This window comes from Arachis duranensis, chromosome 7, assembly GCF_000817695.3.
Source record: "Arachis duranensis cultivar V14167 chromosome 7, aradu.V14167.gnm2.J7QH, whole genome shotgun sequence".
Taxonomy (NCBI): Eukaryota; Viridiplantae; Streptophyta; class Magnoliopsida; order Fabales; family Fabaceae; genus Arachis; species Arachis duranensis.
This window is the reverse complement of record NC_029778.3, coordinates 26170419-26188384: the sequence shown is the minus strand read 5'-3', so window position 1 is coordinate 26188384 and position 17966 is coordinate 26170419. Positions and strand designations below refer to the sequence as shown.

The following is a 17966-nucleotide window of genomic DNA, read 5'->3' as shown; positions in this document are numbered from 1 at the left end:
TACAAGATTAGTGAGGTCTTAGGAAAAGGTTATTACAAGGTGACCGACTTAAACGACACCGAGCTACCTAGGTCATGGCATGCTTGTAACATGAAAAGGTACTACAGTTGAAAGCGAACTCTACTCCCTAATGTACTCTTTTCCCAACTTCATGATTTTTCCCAAAATAAAAGGGTTTTTTCTGAAGAAGGGTTTTTAACGAAGCATCATAGTAGGGACTAAGGGGTCATAGATAACCCAAAACCCTTAGTAGCGATAAAGTACCTTTGCGAATAAATAAAGATCTTTTACAAATATCTCTTATAAATTCCTTCTCACTTTTCTTTCTTTCAACGAAACGCGCCGACTTAAACTCGACAAAGCGTGAAAATCCCATGAACCGACCTAGATGGTCGTCAGGATAAAACGACGAGGTACAAGTCGGTGTAAAGAGGTTATAAAAGTCGATCGTGAATAAACTCGGAAATTAACTGACTAACAAGTCGGAAATTCCGAGGAATAAAGAAACGCATCGCAAAAATAACTTAAGTTATAAAAACTCAATATATAAAAAAAAATTGAGTATAAGGAATACCGAAAAGAGATCAGAAAACCTATAGAAAACACTAAAGACTGTCCCAAACCTTCAAGAAAAATTCGAGAAAAACTTAGAAGAAGGGACATCCAGCCAAGAAAAGGTTTTTCAAAACAAAAGATCAAAAAAGGGTTTTTCGAAACCTAAAGCAGAAAAAGCATGCACGCAACCAACAAAAATAACTTAAACCCTTGTCCAAAAAAGGGTATTTCTAAATATTTTGTTTACGTCCATAAAAGGCCAAGAAAGTGTCAAGCAACGTACCACAGCAACATAAGAATAAATAGTTTAAAAAAGAGGGGACCCACAGGCTGGGCCCCCATATAGCCAAAGATAAATTTTTCTCAATTTGGAAGGGCGTCACCACCAGAACCAGGAAGAGTAGTCGGAACATCACCAGAGTCAGGGAGAGAAACATCCATAGGAGTCGGAGGGGAAGTCTTAGGGACCTTGGAAGAACTCGAAGCATCATCTGGTTGGGGAAGGGACTCTATGATTCTCTGACCTCGAGTCTTCAACTCGGATTCAGATACAGGTCGGGGAGGAGATACAATGGCCCCATCGATTACAACCTTATCTGGATCCAAAGGGAAAAGGTCCAGGTCGGGAGCGATAACCCCGACTTGCTCCTTAAACACCCTCCACGCCTCCTTAGATCCCTCGGCTATGGAGTCCTCCAAATCCGCATAAGCATCCTGAGCTCTTACCAGATCTTTTTTAACCTCCACAAGGTCCTGAAACAAACTTGAGTAGCTCTGCTCTGCCTTCTCCCGTAGACTCTCCGCCATAGAACATCGGCCCATCAAGCTCTCCCCCTCCTTCCGGAGATTATTCCTCTCTTCTCTCAGCTTGGTAACCTTCTCATTCAGGCTCCTCTCAGCCTCTTGATATAAAAGAATCCTCCCCTCCAGCTCTTCAACCCTCTGGGATGAACCCAAAGAGTTAAGTGGAGTCTTCTCAAAAATATCAAGAAACTTGGTGCACACCCCCGCCGCCCTAATACTCTCCTGAGCCAGAATAGTAAGGTGGTTTCGAAGAGAAACATCATCCATACTTATACGAGTATAAGGATAGATATGCTCCCGGATAAATTGAGGCGCATCCACCTTGGCCTCACCCTCAAAAGGAGAGCCAGACTCTAAAACCTTGTGTTTTTTCTTTTCTGGCTCAGGAGAAGGTCGGGAAGAAGGGGGCGGCAGAGAAGAGGCCGAGAAAGAAATAACAATAGGTCGAGCAGGGGTCCCCAAGCTGTGAGAAGAAGGGGGAGGGGAATGACCAGCTGCCCTGGCACCACCAACTCTAGCGCGAGATCTCGCTTTGGCCTCTTGAACTCTCTGGTAAGACTCCCTAGAATTTTTCTTCGCCATTTCTACAAGAACAATTAGGTAGCCAAAGTCAGTAAAACAAGTCGAAAAAAATAGTCGTGCAAATATCAAGTCGGAAACTACGATAAAGCAAAGAGAAACTACCTAGTTGAGCCTGGATAAAGGTCGGGGACCCCTGGAGAAACTTTCTTGTATCCAGGTAGGGGGCTCTCCCCTATACTTCTCGGAGAAACCTCACAACGGCCGCCTCCACCTCATCCAAATCATCTAGACCGTATTTTTCACAAGGAGAGGCCTCTAACCAATACAGGGGAAAGCAAGGAGAAGAATTTTCATCCAGGAAAAAGGGGTGGTGACCCTCTATAGATTGAACTTTGAAAAAGAAATTTTTGAAGTCATGAAAGGAGTCATCAAAAAGGGTAAAAACTCTCCGACCTTGTATGGCTCGGAAAGACACCCACTGCTACTTGTTATTTTGCCCACTGAAGGGCTTGGTCATATGAAAGAGATAAAAGAAAATCTTTAAAGAAGTCGGAAAGTCCAAAACATGGCTGATAAATTGGTAAATTTTCAAAAAACCCCAAGAATTGGGGTGGAGTTGGGTAGGAGCAACACGACAGTGACCTAAAACATCCATCTCAAAGCCGGAAAAAGGGAAAAAACGCTTAGGCGGGTAATCATACTCTCATACATATAGAAAAAATGAGGGGCTGCCTCAGAAGTCCTCCCAAAGCAAACCCGGTCATCCGAACCCGGGGCAATCAATTCATATTTCGGCTCGTCCTCATCAGAGGTACAAAGCCTATGATGAGTGCGGAGGTTGGTGATGAAGTCAGTGTCAACAAGGGGTCCTTCCCCCAAAACCATAACATCCACCCATTGAGCAAGAGTTTCAACAGAAGACATTTTGTTTTTCTAGAAAAACCTACAAAGAAAAAAGAAAAAAATGATAAAAAATAGGGTCTCTAAAGGGGCCTGGGGTTAGATCCTTGACAAAACAGAATCACTAAAGTCTACGACCAACGCTCCTCTCAAATAAAAAATATGCAAACAAAAGCAATCATAGAAGAGAAGAAGAAGAAAGAAAACTGACCTTTACTTTTGAAGGGTCGAAGGTGCTGTAGCAGTTGATCAAGGAAAAAGGAAGCTTTCTTTTCGGAATAGAATGTGTAAGTAGGAAAGTTTTCAGAAACGAAACAAGGAAAGAGAGGGAAAATTATTTATAAGCACGTCAGGGGCATAAAGCTAAAACAACGCAACCATTTAAGAAGTTGCACCGTTACCAAGGTAACCGCCCCCGCGTATAAGTGCTCAAACCTCTAAGAGACGCGACGTTTGATTTGACGCGACTGTTGAAAGCTTTCAAAAACACGTCGGTTCTGAAAAATCACGTCGGCCCTCTATCAGCTCGACTACGGTCCTGAGTTATAATACTCGACCCCAACTCTTAAAAGAAATTGGGCTCGAGTAGGGACACTGTTCATACCCTGGCCCAATGCTAAGGCTCAGGTCCAAACGACAGATCCAACCCACAAGGTAGGGCACCGCAGTACACCGACCTTCTCTTGAGAAGTCGGTGCTCCCCATAACTTTGATCCAACGAAGTCGGAAGCAGAGATTAGCTGGCAGATAATAACTGTCCCTAAAATCTCTCAGTCCACTTCCAGATACCATATCGTAACCTCCCTAAGATAAAGGGACGATTATCCACCCTAAAAGGTAGAACTACTCCAACAGTGGTTATTGGCTCACCACTATAAATACACTGACACCCCTCAGGTATCTCTAAGTCCCAATACTCTCTAGACCTGCTCACACCCTTGCTGACTTAGGCATCGGAGTGTCTTTGCAGGCACCTCCCCCCATTCTCTCACACGTACAAGTTGGACGGAGGTCCTAAAGGTGCGAACCCGCTCGAAGGCTTCCTTCCCCAAACGATTGGGCCAACCCAACGAGTCCAACCCATTAATCTCCGGTTACCCAACGTAACATAAGCCTATGTTATTTTTTTATTGTGTTATGCAAATTTTGAATATTTTATCAATTGAAAGTGTTATTATTAGTTGATAAATTATCAATATGTGTATAATAAATTGAGTAAAGATGCAAGAGTAATGAAAATTAGATGAATATGAAATTTGTGATAGATATAATCGAAAATTGGCTTAAATAACAAAATTACAGGATTTTTTTTGTGTGTTCTTAAGAAAAAAAATTGTGATTTTTTTAAAAAGTAAAAATAATTTTATATTTAAATATTTTGTGCAAAAATATTTTATCTTTTGTTTGATACGATAATATAAAAATATTTTTTATTTATTTATAATATTAAAATTAAAATATTTTTTAAGTCATTGTTTAAAAGTTATAAATTTTAATTTAAAAAATATTTTTAAACATTGTAAGCCAACTACAGGGCACATGACATAAATCATAAGCTAGTCCACATCATCACACCGTAGTGAATATTATGGACTTTTTTCATATCTATGAACTTGACAATGAAAAAACAGGTTAACGGTCCACCATGCACCCATTTTATCTCATTTTCACAACATTCCTCTCTCCCATAATCTCATTTCTTTATATATTTTATATTATATCTTAATGGTTCACAGGCATGGCGGATTAGACTTCCAATATAGTACAATGCCTCACCTGAAATGCTTCCTAAAATATTAATGTTACATAACACGTTACATCAATATTTAATCTACTATATCAACACTTACTGAAATAAACTGATAATATAAACTAAAACAAAAACTTTTTAAATTTTACTTCACCAAAAGTTAAAAGAAAATTTTTACAAGAACCATAACCAAGAGAGGGTATTGTTTAGAGGCTAAAATCTTATCTTATAGTACATTTATCTTCAATTAATACATATTAATTAAATGTAAGAAATACATATTAATTAAATGTAAGAAAAAAAAAATTGCATTCCATTTCCATTTAAATTCCAATTCGAACTCATCTAACTTAACCCTTGATATCTCCTACCTCGGTGTGTCAAAAAATTAATTATTATGAATTTAAGTTTTATTTAATAATTTATCAAAAAATAAATTATTATATGTACTAACTAAGTGTTATTTGAATCTTTAACAATTTTTTAAAGTTTAAACGAGTGAATGAACTCGACCAACTTAATTTGATGTATTTTTTTATTATTCATTGTATTTTTTAGTCCAACAGAGTAAAAAATAATTTATAACAAATCTAAATCTCATCTAACGGCTCACACTTATTTAGTTGGGATAAGTGGGATAATCACTCTACTAACTCAAGAATTGTTTTTTTTGGATTTTTTTGTTGCCCACGGTATTCCCTAATCGTATAGGTTAAGAACTAATCCGTTGCGAATCTGAGATCCATTTAAGGGTTTGTCGATGGCCAATGGGTTGCTACATGCACAAGGTGGGATTTAAATCCCCGACACTTGCTTAAGCGGACGAATGAGCTGACCACTCGACCAACCCAAGTTGATTTTTTTTTTTTGGTTTCCTATTAAACAACATCTGTATCTTTTGTTTTTGGACGAGCTCTAATTTGATTGGTTAGGGCTCTCATTCGAACCCAAAAACAAAAAAGATAGGAGAGACATTGAGGAGGAGAAGTGATTGGGCCCAATAAAGACGATGTTGTGGGCCATTGAAATGAGACGACATACGCAGAACGTGGGTTTGGAAAAAACCGTAAACCATGTTTCTTTTGGTTTCTAGGTTGTTGGTTTTGCTAAGTGTCGTGATTCCAACGGCAGTCCACAGAGACGAAACCGTGAAGAGAAAAAACCGACGTAGTCCATGTTTTCGAGATTTGCGTGCGCCCCTCTTCTTTTCTACTACTTTCTTAGTCATTAGTCATCACTTTTTTGACCCAACAAAATCAGATCTCATTTCATTATAAAAACCCTAAAACCCTCACCCTTTTTTCTCTGCTTCTCTTTTATTCCTTCTCAGTCTGTTGTCATCGTTCACAACCTAACCCTCTCTCTATCTCTCTTTCCGTTCTCCGATCTAATCAATCATGTCGAACTTCAAGAGCAAGTACCATGGTATCTCCTTTCCTGCATACCCTTCGACTACTTACCTTAAGAGTTTTTTTCTTTCTTTTTTAAGGTTAATTTTGATGGGATGGATTTTTGTTTTAGTGTCTGGTTTGATTCGATCTGGTGTTATATGTGTTGTATGGATCTTTTTGTTGTCTATGATGAATCTGATTTTTCCTTTTTTATTTTTTATTTTTTATTTTGTAATTTGATGATGCTTTGGTGGTTCCACTTTTTGCGTTCGGTACTTTTTGTTTATTTTCTTGTTTTGTTTCTCCGTGCAATTCGCGTACTTTTCTGTGCAAATCGGTGGGTTTTGGTCGCTGATTGTGTGAAAAAAATTCAGATCTGACTATGTGTGAAACAAAATCCCTTTGATTTAAATTAGATGCTTTCACTTTCAAGGTTTTTTGGTTAACCAAACTAGCATGATTTGAATAAGAAGCGCAACTTTCCCTTTGTTGTAGACTGAATGAGAACTTTCATCTAACATAACAAAGACATGTAATTGTTCGGATCTATATGTGATCTGTCACTCATACTTAAGGATTGTGAAGAAGGGTTTTTTAATTGTTTGGTAATAAATTGATTTATTAATTTAATTTAATTAATTAATGAGTGAGGAGTTTGCAGATGAGTTGATTGCCAATGCTGCATACATTGGCACCCCCGGAAAGGGAATTCTTGCTGCTGATGAGTCAACTGGAACAATTGGCAAGCGTCTATCCAGCATCAATGTCGAAAACGTCGAAACTAACAGGCGGGCTCTCAGGGAGCTCCTCTTCACCACTCCTGGAGCTCTTCAGTATCTCAGTGGAGTTATCCTTTTTGAGGAAACCCTCTACCAGAGCACTGCTGCAGGTACTTACGCACTCTCAACAATCTTTGTCTTTCTATAAGCATTCTATCAGTGGTGTTAAGCATTCATTGTTTTCCTTTTCATCTGATTGTTCTCTCTTACATGCAATCTTGTTATGTAAGGTTTATCTTATTGATTTTTGCTTTGACGAGATGTGTTCTGTTTGAAATTTTCAGTGAGTTACTTTAGTTATTTTCATTTTGGTGGGGTTCTTCTACATTGCATATACTTGTGCTCTCCTACATGATCATAAATTCTCTCTCTATTTTTTTAGAAGAATTTGGTTAACGAAATATTCTCTCTCAAATTTAATTGCCTTGGTTAATGAAATATTTTGTTCTCCGTTGCATCTGTTTGTATTGTTTTATTTGAATTGGCATTTCTATAACAGTTTTTTTTTCTCTCTCTCAAGACTGACATGACGAATGGGATTCTTTCAGGCAAACCTTTTGTTGAGGTCTTGAAGGAAGGTGGTGTGCTTCCAGGTATCAAGGTTGATAAGGGTACCGTCGAGCTTGCCGGAACCAATGGAGAAACCACAACTCAGGGTCTTGATGGCCTTGGTCAGCGTTGCGCCAAGTACTACGAAGCTGGTGCACGTTTTGCCAAATGGCGTGCTGTGCTCAAGATTGGCCCCACCGAGCCATCCGAACTTGCCATCCACGAGAATGCATATGGATTGGCCAGATATGCCGCCATTTGCCAGGAGAATGGTCTTGTTCCCATTGTTGAGCCTGAGATCCTCGTTGATGGACCCCATGATATCCACAAGTGTGCCGCAGTAACAGAGCGAGTGCTTGCAGCATGCTACAAGGCACTGAACGACCACCATGTCTTGCTCGAGGGAACACTCTTGAAACCAAACATGGTTACCCCCGGATCTGACTCTGCAAAGGTTGCCCCCGAGGTTGTTGCCGAGCACACTGTGAGAGCTCTTCAGCGAACTGTCCCGTCTGCTGTCCCTGCCGTGGTTTTCCTCTCTGGTGGACAGAGTGAGGAGGAGGCAACCCTCAACCTCAATGCCATAAACCAAGTCAAGGGTAAGAAGCCGTGGTCCCTTTCCTTCTCTTTCGGAAGGGCACTTCAACAGAGCACTCTTAAGGCTTGGAGTGGAAAAGAGGAGAATGTGAAGAAGGCTCAAGAAGCATTCCTCACAAGGGCAAAGGCCAATTCTGAAGCAACTCTCGGAACATACAAGGGTAGTGCAAACCTTGGTGAGGGTGCCTCAGAGAGCCTTCATGTTAAGGACTACAAGTACTGAGCAAGGTTTCTGTGCGTTACTATTTACATCCCTGGAGGATAGGAATTGGGGTATTTGGGGGTACAAGTCAAGTTTTCTGTTGAGGGTTTTGAGCGAGTGTTTTTATGGTTGGACTTGTGACAAAAAAAAATAATTGCCTTTGAGCTTTTTCGCTATTTTGGTTTTGCAAGTGTTCCTATGCTCATTTCAGTGTATGTAAAACTGTACTGAGACTGAGAATTTGGTTTTCAAGACACTTATGTGTGCCCTTATGAATTTTATTTTTCCAACTGAATGTAAGTCTCATGGGGATTCTACAGACTTCAGTCAATAACTGTCTTTTCAATATTTGATAAACTAAAATGTTTTAATTTGAGTAGAAGTTAAATTTCAGTTAAATGCCCATTTGCTGTCACAATTCTTTAGATGTCTGCGATGAGTTCTTAAATTGTGGATACATAACTTTCAGATTGACCTTGAGGGGTGACAATGTTTGAGGAACGTTTGATTTTATCTCCATATTCTATGTTCTGTTTCGTCTCAATTTTATTTGTTTTATCCTTTAATATTTTATTTGATTCCATTTTTAAGTAATAAAAAGTTATTTTTGTTTTTATCCCTTTTATCTTTTTCACCATCTCTTCCAACCTTTACCACCAAATTAAACCCCTTTTTCTCTCCACCACAAACAACAACCATTGCTTATGCCATCCCACCACTTAGGTTTCTCCTCCTCCTCTTTTATGACAACCCACCGCTACCATCAATCCATCATTATTGCGCAATAACTGCGGCCACCAGTATCCAATGACGGCCACAATAACAAACACAGCAGCCAGCCAGCCACCAAAACAATGGTTTATGTTGTACGGCTCTTTTTAATTTTAATATGGAGGAGAGTGTGTGGTGATACAACGTTATGGAGAATAGGGGTGCTTTTCCTGCAAGGAATTTGGACGGTCCGATTAGAGGGTACCTCCAAGTAGAAAAAAACAAAAAGACAAAAACTGTAAACGGAGGGTACGTTTTTATTATGACAAAAAAAAAAAAACTAATCGGACGGTTCGATTGGTAGTCAACGAATTTTCTAACAAAGAATTCGAACGGTCTGATTTCTCTCTGCCATTATTTAGAAAAGTCACCTGTGTTTAACACCTGTATACACCATAACCAAGCACAACTCACACACTCCTGCAATATCGAAAAAAATGAGCCTATTACTTTGTATATGAATTTTTTTCATGATATAAAATAAAAAAACATTTAAAAAAAATATTCCAATTTTAATTTTCGAAATCTATTTTTTTGGAGATTTGCCTCTCTTTTCGGCAAATCTTGTCGTATTCACAAGGTTTGCTGCTCTCCTCGGTGAGCTTTAAGGACTCCTCCACGAGCTTTAAGGAGGTTTGCTCAAATAAAATAGTCTATTATTCTCTTCTATTTTCACTTTTTTTTGCTTTTTACTCTCTCCCTTTCATCGTCCTTTTGTAAAAAAATTTTAGTTTTGGCTATTTTGATAATTTCAGGTAATTCTATTCTTCTATTCATTTTCAATTTAATTTATTGTTGTATTATTTTATAACATGCTTATTTAGTTAGATTAAGTTTTGTTAGTTTTTAATTTTAGTTTGTTTAATAATTATTTAGTTTGATAATTAGATGATATTAGTTTAGAGTACCATCTATTGTTAGTTTAGATAATGGAAAACGATCATATGATTATGGTAGGAGATTAATAAGTAGTTAATGAAAAAATTTGTTTTGATTATTGTTTCATTTGAACTAATTATGATTTAGAGTAAAATTATAGTTTATGATCTAAGTATTTAGAGTTTTTAGATTTATTGTCAATGTGTTTGATAATAAGTTAATTAATTTTAAATTATTTTTTATTTAGATTATTGTTTCAGTTAAACTAATTATGGTTTAGAATTAAATTATATTTTATGGTTTAGGTAACGAGATTAAGTTTGAATACGTTTGATAAAAAGCGAGTTAGTTTAAAATTATTTTATTCTAATTTATTCTATCATATTGTAATTTCATGACACAAAACAGGTTAGAGTACAAAGATACCCTTTGTAGATGAGTTCAAATCGACCATATTGCTGGTAGACTAGGTCGAGTGGTATACTTTATAACTTGTCTCTTTCATGTGTTTGAAATTTGTCTTATTACTTGCAGACTTCGTTTTATTTGACTAATTAATTTTTTTAGTAAATGCCTCGAATTTTATGTACAAGAAAGAATTTACTATCGTGAACACTCGAGTAGATTAGGTCATACCTTAGACGAGCAGGATTTGAGCATGCGACATATATGCTAGAGTGGGACTATGATTGGGTATTGATATCTGCTTTGATCGAGAGATGAAGACTTGATTCCTACATTTTTCACTTGACATATGGGGAGATGACTATCACCCTACATGACGTGGAGTATCAATTGGGACTCAACATTGATGGAGATCCAGTCAGCAGTTACATCGGTGAGTGTGAGCAGTTTTGTGATGGACGATCTATTAAGGATCTCTGTCCGAAGCTGCTAGGTGTTGTTCCGGGCTCATGATAGATAGTCACAAAATAAGTGGATTGTCAATCTTACTTGGTTTCAGAATACTATTTGTGGGCAGTTGGAGGAGCACCCAACTGAGGAATACTTGATGCGTTACACTAAAGGATACATCATGCAGATCATTAGTGCATAATTTTGAATACCACAAGTTATCAACAAGTGCATCAGGTCGTACTAAGTTATAAACTCAAGTGAGTGAGTATCAATCTCACGAGGATTAACGGATTAAATGTAACACCCTAATATACAGATCCTTATACCCGAGTCATAAGTCAATGATATTACGGTGGTATGGCTCAAGATGGAATAATAGTCATAAGTCAATGTGTGTATTTAATTGAAAGAATTAGTAAACAAGAAGCCTGAAAAGGAATAAAATAAAATCGCAAACCAATAATACTCTCGTATATATGTTACAGATGAAAGATAAACGCGTTCGGAAGGCGATAAGAATAAGATAAGGGCGTTTGACAACAGTATTTCCTATCTCTCCCAAGATATATCTTCGCCTCTATAGGCAAGTTGCAAACTGAACATCTACATACATCATATTGAGGGTTTTTTCAAAATGAAAAGGAGAGATTCTAAAAGTACAAAACAGAATCAAATAATCTTTGCTGCCGTCCAAATGAATCCAACTCACTACTGAGCATCAGGACCTGCATCTGAAAAACAGAGAATATATACGGAATGAGAACCCCCGACCAATGGGTTTCCATTACGGTAAAAGTACCAAATAAATACAATGCACTATCATAGGAGATTCTAATTCTAACCCAATATCCTTCATACTTCCACTACCTTCCAACTGAATAAACCAAGAACTAAACCATCCCTCAAATAATTCAACTTTTATACAAACATAAACAATACAGACAAGTAATGCACAAGTAAGACAAGTAAGTCAATTAGCAAATAATCATGAAACATGTTTAATTAGGCAAACCAAGATAATTAAACAAACCCAAACAATTCAAACATATGCATATGATGTATGCCTACCCTATGGCTGATGATATCATCTGTCGGTTATATAGCCAACCCGACACATCTTGGTAGCTAACCACGGACAGAAACACCCATTGCGAAGCAAGTGAGTTTGAGCTACAAACCCCTTGCTACTACCCGTTTAACTCAGAGCGAGTGGAAGAACCACTACTACCGCTACTACCCAGGCGGGTATTTAAAAGCTCAACCTGGAGCAAGTGGAATAATCCACTACTGCTGCTATTACCTAGGCGTCACAATCATTGACCTGGAGCAAGAGGAACAAACCACAATACTTGCTACTGCCCAGGTATCACAATTTTTGACCCGGAGCAAGCGGGACAAACCACAATCATTGTTACTATCCAAGTATCACAAACATACATTCATTCATTGTGATTTTCATTAACATTTCAATTCTTTCATATTCATTCAAAACTCCATAATTAAACTTAGTTTTCTTAATTGTTCTTCCTTATCTCATACCCGGAGCAAGTGGACAATGCCACTGCCTACTACCCGGTTACATATATCTCATTTAATTACAAATAGTCATTACTCCCATCATCCTCATTAAATCAATCATCTCCTTCTTCAACTCCTCTGACACCAATTCTATCTTCTTCCAATCACTAACCTAGAAATTTCCATTACACCACACGGTACTTAAATGAAACTTAAACCGTACTTTGTTGATGGCAGTTCACAGCCACACTTGAGCCTCTTTCACAAAGACACCCACAATTCAATCTCCACTTCCAAGCTCACCCAAGAGTTCCACAAGCAAATACCAAGTTCCAAAAGTGTACCCAATACTCTAATACACACATTACACACACACACACACACACACACACACACACACACACACACACACACACACACACACACATTATCCAAATAAACTTAGGGATCACAAAATCTCATAAATTACAAGGACTAGAGGGTTTCTTACCTTAACCCACGAAATTGGTTGATAAAACTCACCAATGGCTCATACTAGAGCACCCCTAAACAACCAAAAATACCAAATTTCTCAAAATCCAAAGCCAAAATGTATTTTCAAAGGAAAAATCAAAATTGGACAGAGGGCAAGAAAATACTCACCATAATACCTAAATAGAATCGAAAAGGATGAGGAGAGCAATGCGTGGCTGCAAACGGATTGTCAATTAGAGCACCGGAAAGAAAGTTATGGTCAAAAGAGTGTGGTGGTGAATAGTGACTCTTCTTCCTCTCCTCTCTTCTTCTCTATCCGAGCTCTCTCTCTCTTTTTGGGAAGAGGATGAGCTAAATGTCCAGTCTACTTGTTTTAGTCCGTTGGCCCAATTTTAGGGCAAAACCTTTAAAATTAGAGTTTAAATTTGCATTTTAAATATTTTTACTTTCTCAAATTAACTTTTATCTTCTTACCCTCTTTACACACAATTAATTTTCTCAGATGCAGTACCAGGTAAACTTAAATCGATACTGCCGACAAAAATGCCTCTTCGCATTTTTACGCCGAAAACCATGTTTTCCGACTCAGAAAAATTCACTGAGTCCAAATATCATATTTAAATTATTAAATTTCATTGCTAAATTTTTTAACCATATTCGTTCATATTTAATTTATTATTTATTTAATTTTGTTTATTCAGGGTTTTGCGTTAAGCAAATAATATGCAATTGATTATTCTAGTCAGACAATCAAAATTTAGAGTTTCAATAGCAAATAACATAAAAACAGAGAATTAAATAAAAGTAAACTAAAATTGGTTAAGAAAATAATATAATAACGATAGTTAATGTGTCAGATAGATTTAAATTTCCGGATTAATATTCAATGTCAATTACCTTAATCATGCAAAGATTATGTTTATGGCAAACCCCAAGTGATTAAATTCCTATTCTTAGGCAATCTAATCTCCTCTAATGTAACCAACCATTAATATCTTAATCACTCAATTGCATTAGAGGGTGAAGTTCAAATTCTGATTTATAAACCACACAACCCTAAGAACCCCAAAGTATAATACAGTTATATGTCACGTACCACACTAAGTCCAGATAATTAAGAATTGTGAGAAATTAGTTTCAAGTTGTAATTCTAATGATATAACTTTTTCAAGAATCAAATAGAATTCAAGTAGAATTAGAGTTATTTTCCAATAATCACTAATCTCTAGGATGAAGAACAAAACCAATTCTTAAGCAATAACCAAAGCATTAATCAAGAGTAGAAGAATAAATAATAATTAATCCATCAAAGTAAATAGAGCTCTTAACCTTAACAATGAAGGATTAGTTGCCCATAGTGAAAAAAATTTCAAATCTTAATCTAATGTAAAACCTAAAACTAACGAAGAATGAGAAGAGGAAAGAGAGAAGGAGTGTAGTGTGTGTCCTTGGGGAGGAAGGAAGTCCCCTTTTTATAGTAAAACCTCTAAGACTAAACCTAGAATTCAAATTCAAACAAAATCAAAACAAAATCAAATCTAATCATTCAAATTCAAATCTAATCAAATCAAATCTTTTCTTAATGACTCTTTGACTAACTAATGACCTTCTTTGTAATTTAAGCTTGGTATCTTCAAATCTTCATTAATTACAAAGATTTCTCGGGTCCAGTGCTGTTGTAGGCATTTGGTGCCACTTTGGTGGCGTTTGGTGCTACTTTTTATGCCCTTCTGCACTTTCTTGCTACATGTCTGGTGTTTAGCGCCAATTTCTGGCGTTTGGCACCGGGACTCCAACATGGAATGGTGATGTTGGACCCGATTTGGTGCTAAACGCCAATGTCGCGGTGTTTACCGCCGTGATGCCTGAGAAAAAGTATAAACTATTATATATCGTTAGAAAACTCTGGAAGTTGGCTTTTTAATGCTGCTGGAACTGCATCAATTGGATCTATAGCTCAAGTTATGCCCGTTGGAATTGAAGAGGTCAAGGTTGACAGTATCCACAAATTCTCTTTGCACTTGTCTTTAATTCTTGGTTCCTCCTTGTTCTTTTGCTTCTCTTTTTCTAACATTTTTTACAAGAATCATGTAACCAAGAAATCAAAGTACTAATAGAAAAGTCTTGAAAATCAAATAATTATTAAGCAATAGTCACAACTTTTCTATGAGAAATACTAATGAGAAGTGCTTAAGATGCTCACACACCAATCATCGAGGGCATTTTATTTCGTATACCTCCGACTCTCAAGTGCACATGAGGTGGTTGCCTATTAGATGACCTTGATCGATGTGGAATGTTGTTATAGGGGTTAGTTGTGTTGGCATGGCTTTACCGCCAGATATGTCATTCCATGGATTACCGTTAACGGAACCTAAGTGGATGCAGTAGTTTACTTATCCCTTAGGCATATCATCATATACCTTTGTGTCGACCAAATGGATTTGACTAGCATCAATTTTTCCTGATTGAGAGGTGTTTTCATTATTTTTTTATATTATTTCTTAAGTTAACGAAATAGTTATGTGGTTTCTAAATATTCATTGATATTATAGATGAGTGGGGTTGGAGGCACCTAATGACAGAGTTGACACCAGGTTTCGACAATGGAGGTATAGCTTCGATGGGATCGATATCTATAACATAAGTCATACACATTTAAGACTTGTAATTAAATATTAAATAACTTTTCTTTGTGTATATCATGTTTCTTGGTTTTTGTGAACATGTTGAATGAGTGCCATTTGCTAGCCTACTCATCCAGCATATAGTTCTACAAAGGATCGCTCAATCTAAAGCCTCTACTGTAGTAGTATGCCCATTGTTGTGCTTTGTCATCGTTGAGTGGCCCGCTGCTATGCTTTGCCATCATCGAGTGGCATCAGGTAGACCGCGTTGTGTGCCAGTTTGATGGCCTCCAACACATTTTGACTAGGCCACTGAACATCCACGAGATGCATGTACACGATGGAAGATTCGGTAGAGACGAATGGTACCCTATTTCTTAAAAGGGTGACATGAGATGTGGCAGCTCGAGGAGGGCCATTATGCATCATGCATTTGACCTACATCCATCACAACAATATTTGCGATAGTTTTTTCAGTGGCTGCACATAGAGTTGGTTGGTTAGGGCGACCAGTAATTGGTGGTTGGAAGAGTTGTGCCAAAAGATCTCCTGATCCATCACCCGGATGCTCCATATTTGCATCATCCAAAGGATGGAGAGCTTTCCCCAGTGCATCCTCGAGGAGGGAGAGGGAGACGAGGTAGAGCTCGTCCTAGGCATGGGCTACAGCGACTGGCCATGACCAAACTTTTGTCAGCCCATCAGCAGGTATAGCCGAGGCACGTCAGGTGTAGCCGAGGCCATTTTTTCTGCTTTTGGCGATAAGTTATGTGTATGTTCCATTGACAACCAGTCTCGAAATGGGAACACTGTATAACATACTTTAACTGGTCACTTTCTTGTATCTCATACCCTACACGCTCCTAATGCTATACGTCTTAATTGCCATAATAACTTTTTTCTTGTTTTCATACTATTGTCCAATCTCAAACTCATTGGTGGGATCATCCTCGGGGCCTCCTTAACTAAATAAACAATTTGAAGTCATTACCTTGAGATTCAATGAAGAAAAGTGATCCAGACGATTATATGGTCGGGAAATAGCAAGTTGTATCAGTGCGATTTGTGTGTCACTGTAGTAGTTCATTTCTTCCTCCTCCTCGTCTGAAATTTTAGTAGGTTCAGCATCGGCATCTTCACCGTCATCAGGGTTGACTTGATAGGGATCCATCGTCGAGTCTCTAAAAGTAGAACCCTCATGACTTTCAACATCAACTTGCATCATACCATCATTGGAATCTTCGACATTTGACCCCTCTTGACCACCTTCAGGTGACATATTTATATCAACCATTGTCCTTCTAATATTTATCCTAACCACCCCCACTTAAAGGGGCATTATCCACAGTATCCGTAGAAGTTCCTCTACCCAAGTCAACTAGAAAAATAAATAATATCAACAGATGAACATTTGTCCAACGGTCGTGCCAGACCCTAATTAGACGTATGTCCTCGTCATCATGTAATCGATACTTAATTTATAAAAACATAAAATCTTATCAAAATCATCATCAAATAAAAAAATAACAAAATAATGATAACAATTGTAATCTATAATACACCTTTTGTAAAATAAAATGTTATCTGCTTCGGACGGATATCTGTAGTAGTTTTTTTCACTCTTTTCATGTGTTGTTGACCAAGGAATGCAACATCAAATTCTTTAACGCTGTTAAACTGTTGATTTCCGTGCCATGTATATAATTGCTGGTTGCCCAAACCTAAAAATTATAGAACCTTTTTCATCATACACTATTTCACCATTATAATGAATGGATAACAATGGATTTATAGACATTGTTGAGAGAACAAGATAAAGGAAAAATGATGAGTTACTAGTAATGATTTTGGTTCCTAATTGATCTCACAGGGATTTTATTGAGGGCAGCGAACTTCACATATTGCATAAAGTTCGTCGAGGTGAGCAGCGAACTTGCCCTCAACGCCAAAAGAAAAAAGGAATTTCAAAAATTGAAGTTAAAATAATTTTTTTGGAAATAATTTTTTTATATCAGAAAAACCCTTTATATATATTTAATGATAATTTTTTTGTAGCTAAATAAACAAAAAAAAAAAAACAAAGAAAGAAAAACTAGGCTAAGAGAGAAGGCTAAATTTTCTGCAAAGCATATAAAGATTATTCCATGGCTTAAGCCACTCAATATACTCTGCCTATTGATTCACAACATATGTAGCACTAGAATTGACTACATAGTTAACTATTCTTTAGTTCAACTTTATCTCAACTCTTCAATTCCAGTGAAACACCTCACTTTTTGTCCCTAATATTTTCAAAAAATTTTAAAATTATCCCTATCGTTTAATGTGATTCAATTTTATCGTTAACATTTCAAATAAATTTCAATTTTATCCCTATCGTTAATTTTTTGACAATAAATAATTGGTCAATTATTTTCTTCCAAACTTTATCTTCAATCAAAATCTTAATTTTACTTTCAATCTATTAAAAAATTTTAATCTAACCTCATCACCATCAACCCCACCTTCCATCATTTCATCTCCTTTTTAGCTACCATCACTATCACCTCCAACCACTAGCACACCACCCACACATTTTTATTGTTATTATCATCACAACCCAACCAACTCATCTTCCAAAAGTAAAATCATTATCATCAATTTCATTCACTAATACACACTCACAAATAGAGAGAGAGAGAGAGAGAGAGAGAGAGAGAGAGAGAGAAAGAGAGAGAGCACATGAAAAGAAGAAAGAAGAATCAAAGAGAAGAAAAAGAAGAGGGCACCTCCAGCAAAGGACCGCCGGTG

The 17966-nt window shown here is 37.2% G+C and overlaps 1 protein-coding gene across 1 annotated transcript; it reads left to right on the top strand.

Moving 5' to 3' along the window:
- Positions 1–5778: 5778 nt before the first annotated feature.
- Positions 5779–8344, top strand: LOC107458442 (fructose-bisphosphate aldolase, cytoplasmic isozyme). Its single transcript, XM_016076647.3, has 3 exons — positions 5779–5956; positions 6584–6811; positions 7250–8344. The coding sequence occupies exons 1-3, from the start codon at positions 5929–5931 to the stop codon at positions 8068–8070; spliced, it is 1077 nt and encodes a 358-aa protein (XP_015932133.1). The 5' UTR covers positions 5779–5928; the 3' UTR covers positions 8071–8344.
- Positions 8345–17966: the final 9622 nt, after the last annotated feature.

Bases quoted from the DNA above. Each gene is read 5' to 3' on its own strand.
- LOC107458442 (XM_016076647.3), top strand. From the start codon at position 5,929: ATGTCGAACTTCAAGAGCAAGTACCATG. The intron at 5,957-6,583 runs GTATCTCCTTTC...AGGAGTTTGCAG, and splicing joins CTTCAAGAGCAAGTACCATG to ATGAGTTGATTGCCAATGCT. The intron at 6,812-7,249 runs GTACTTACGCAC...GGATTCTTTCAG, and splicing joins CTACCAGAGCACTGCTGCAG to GCAAACCTTTTGTTGAGGTC.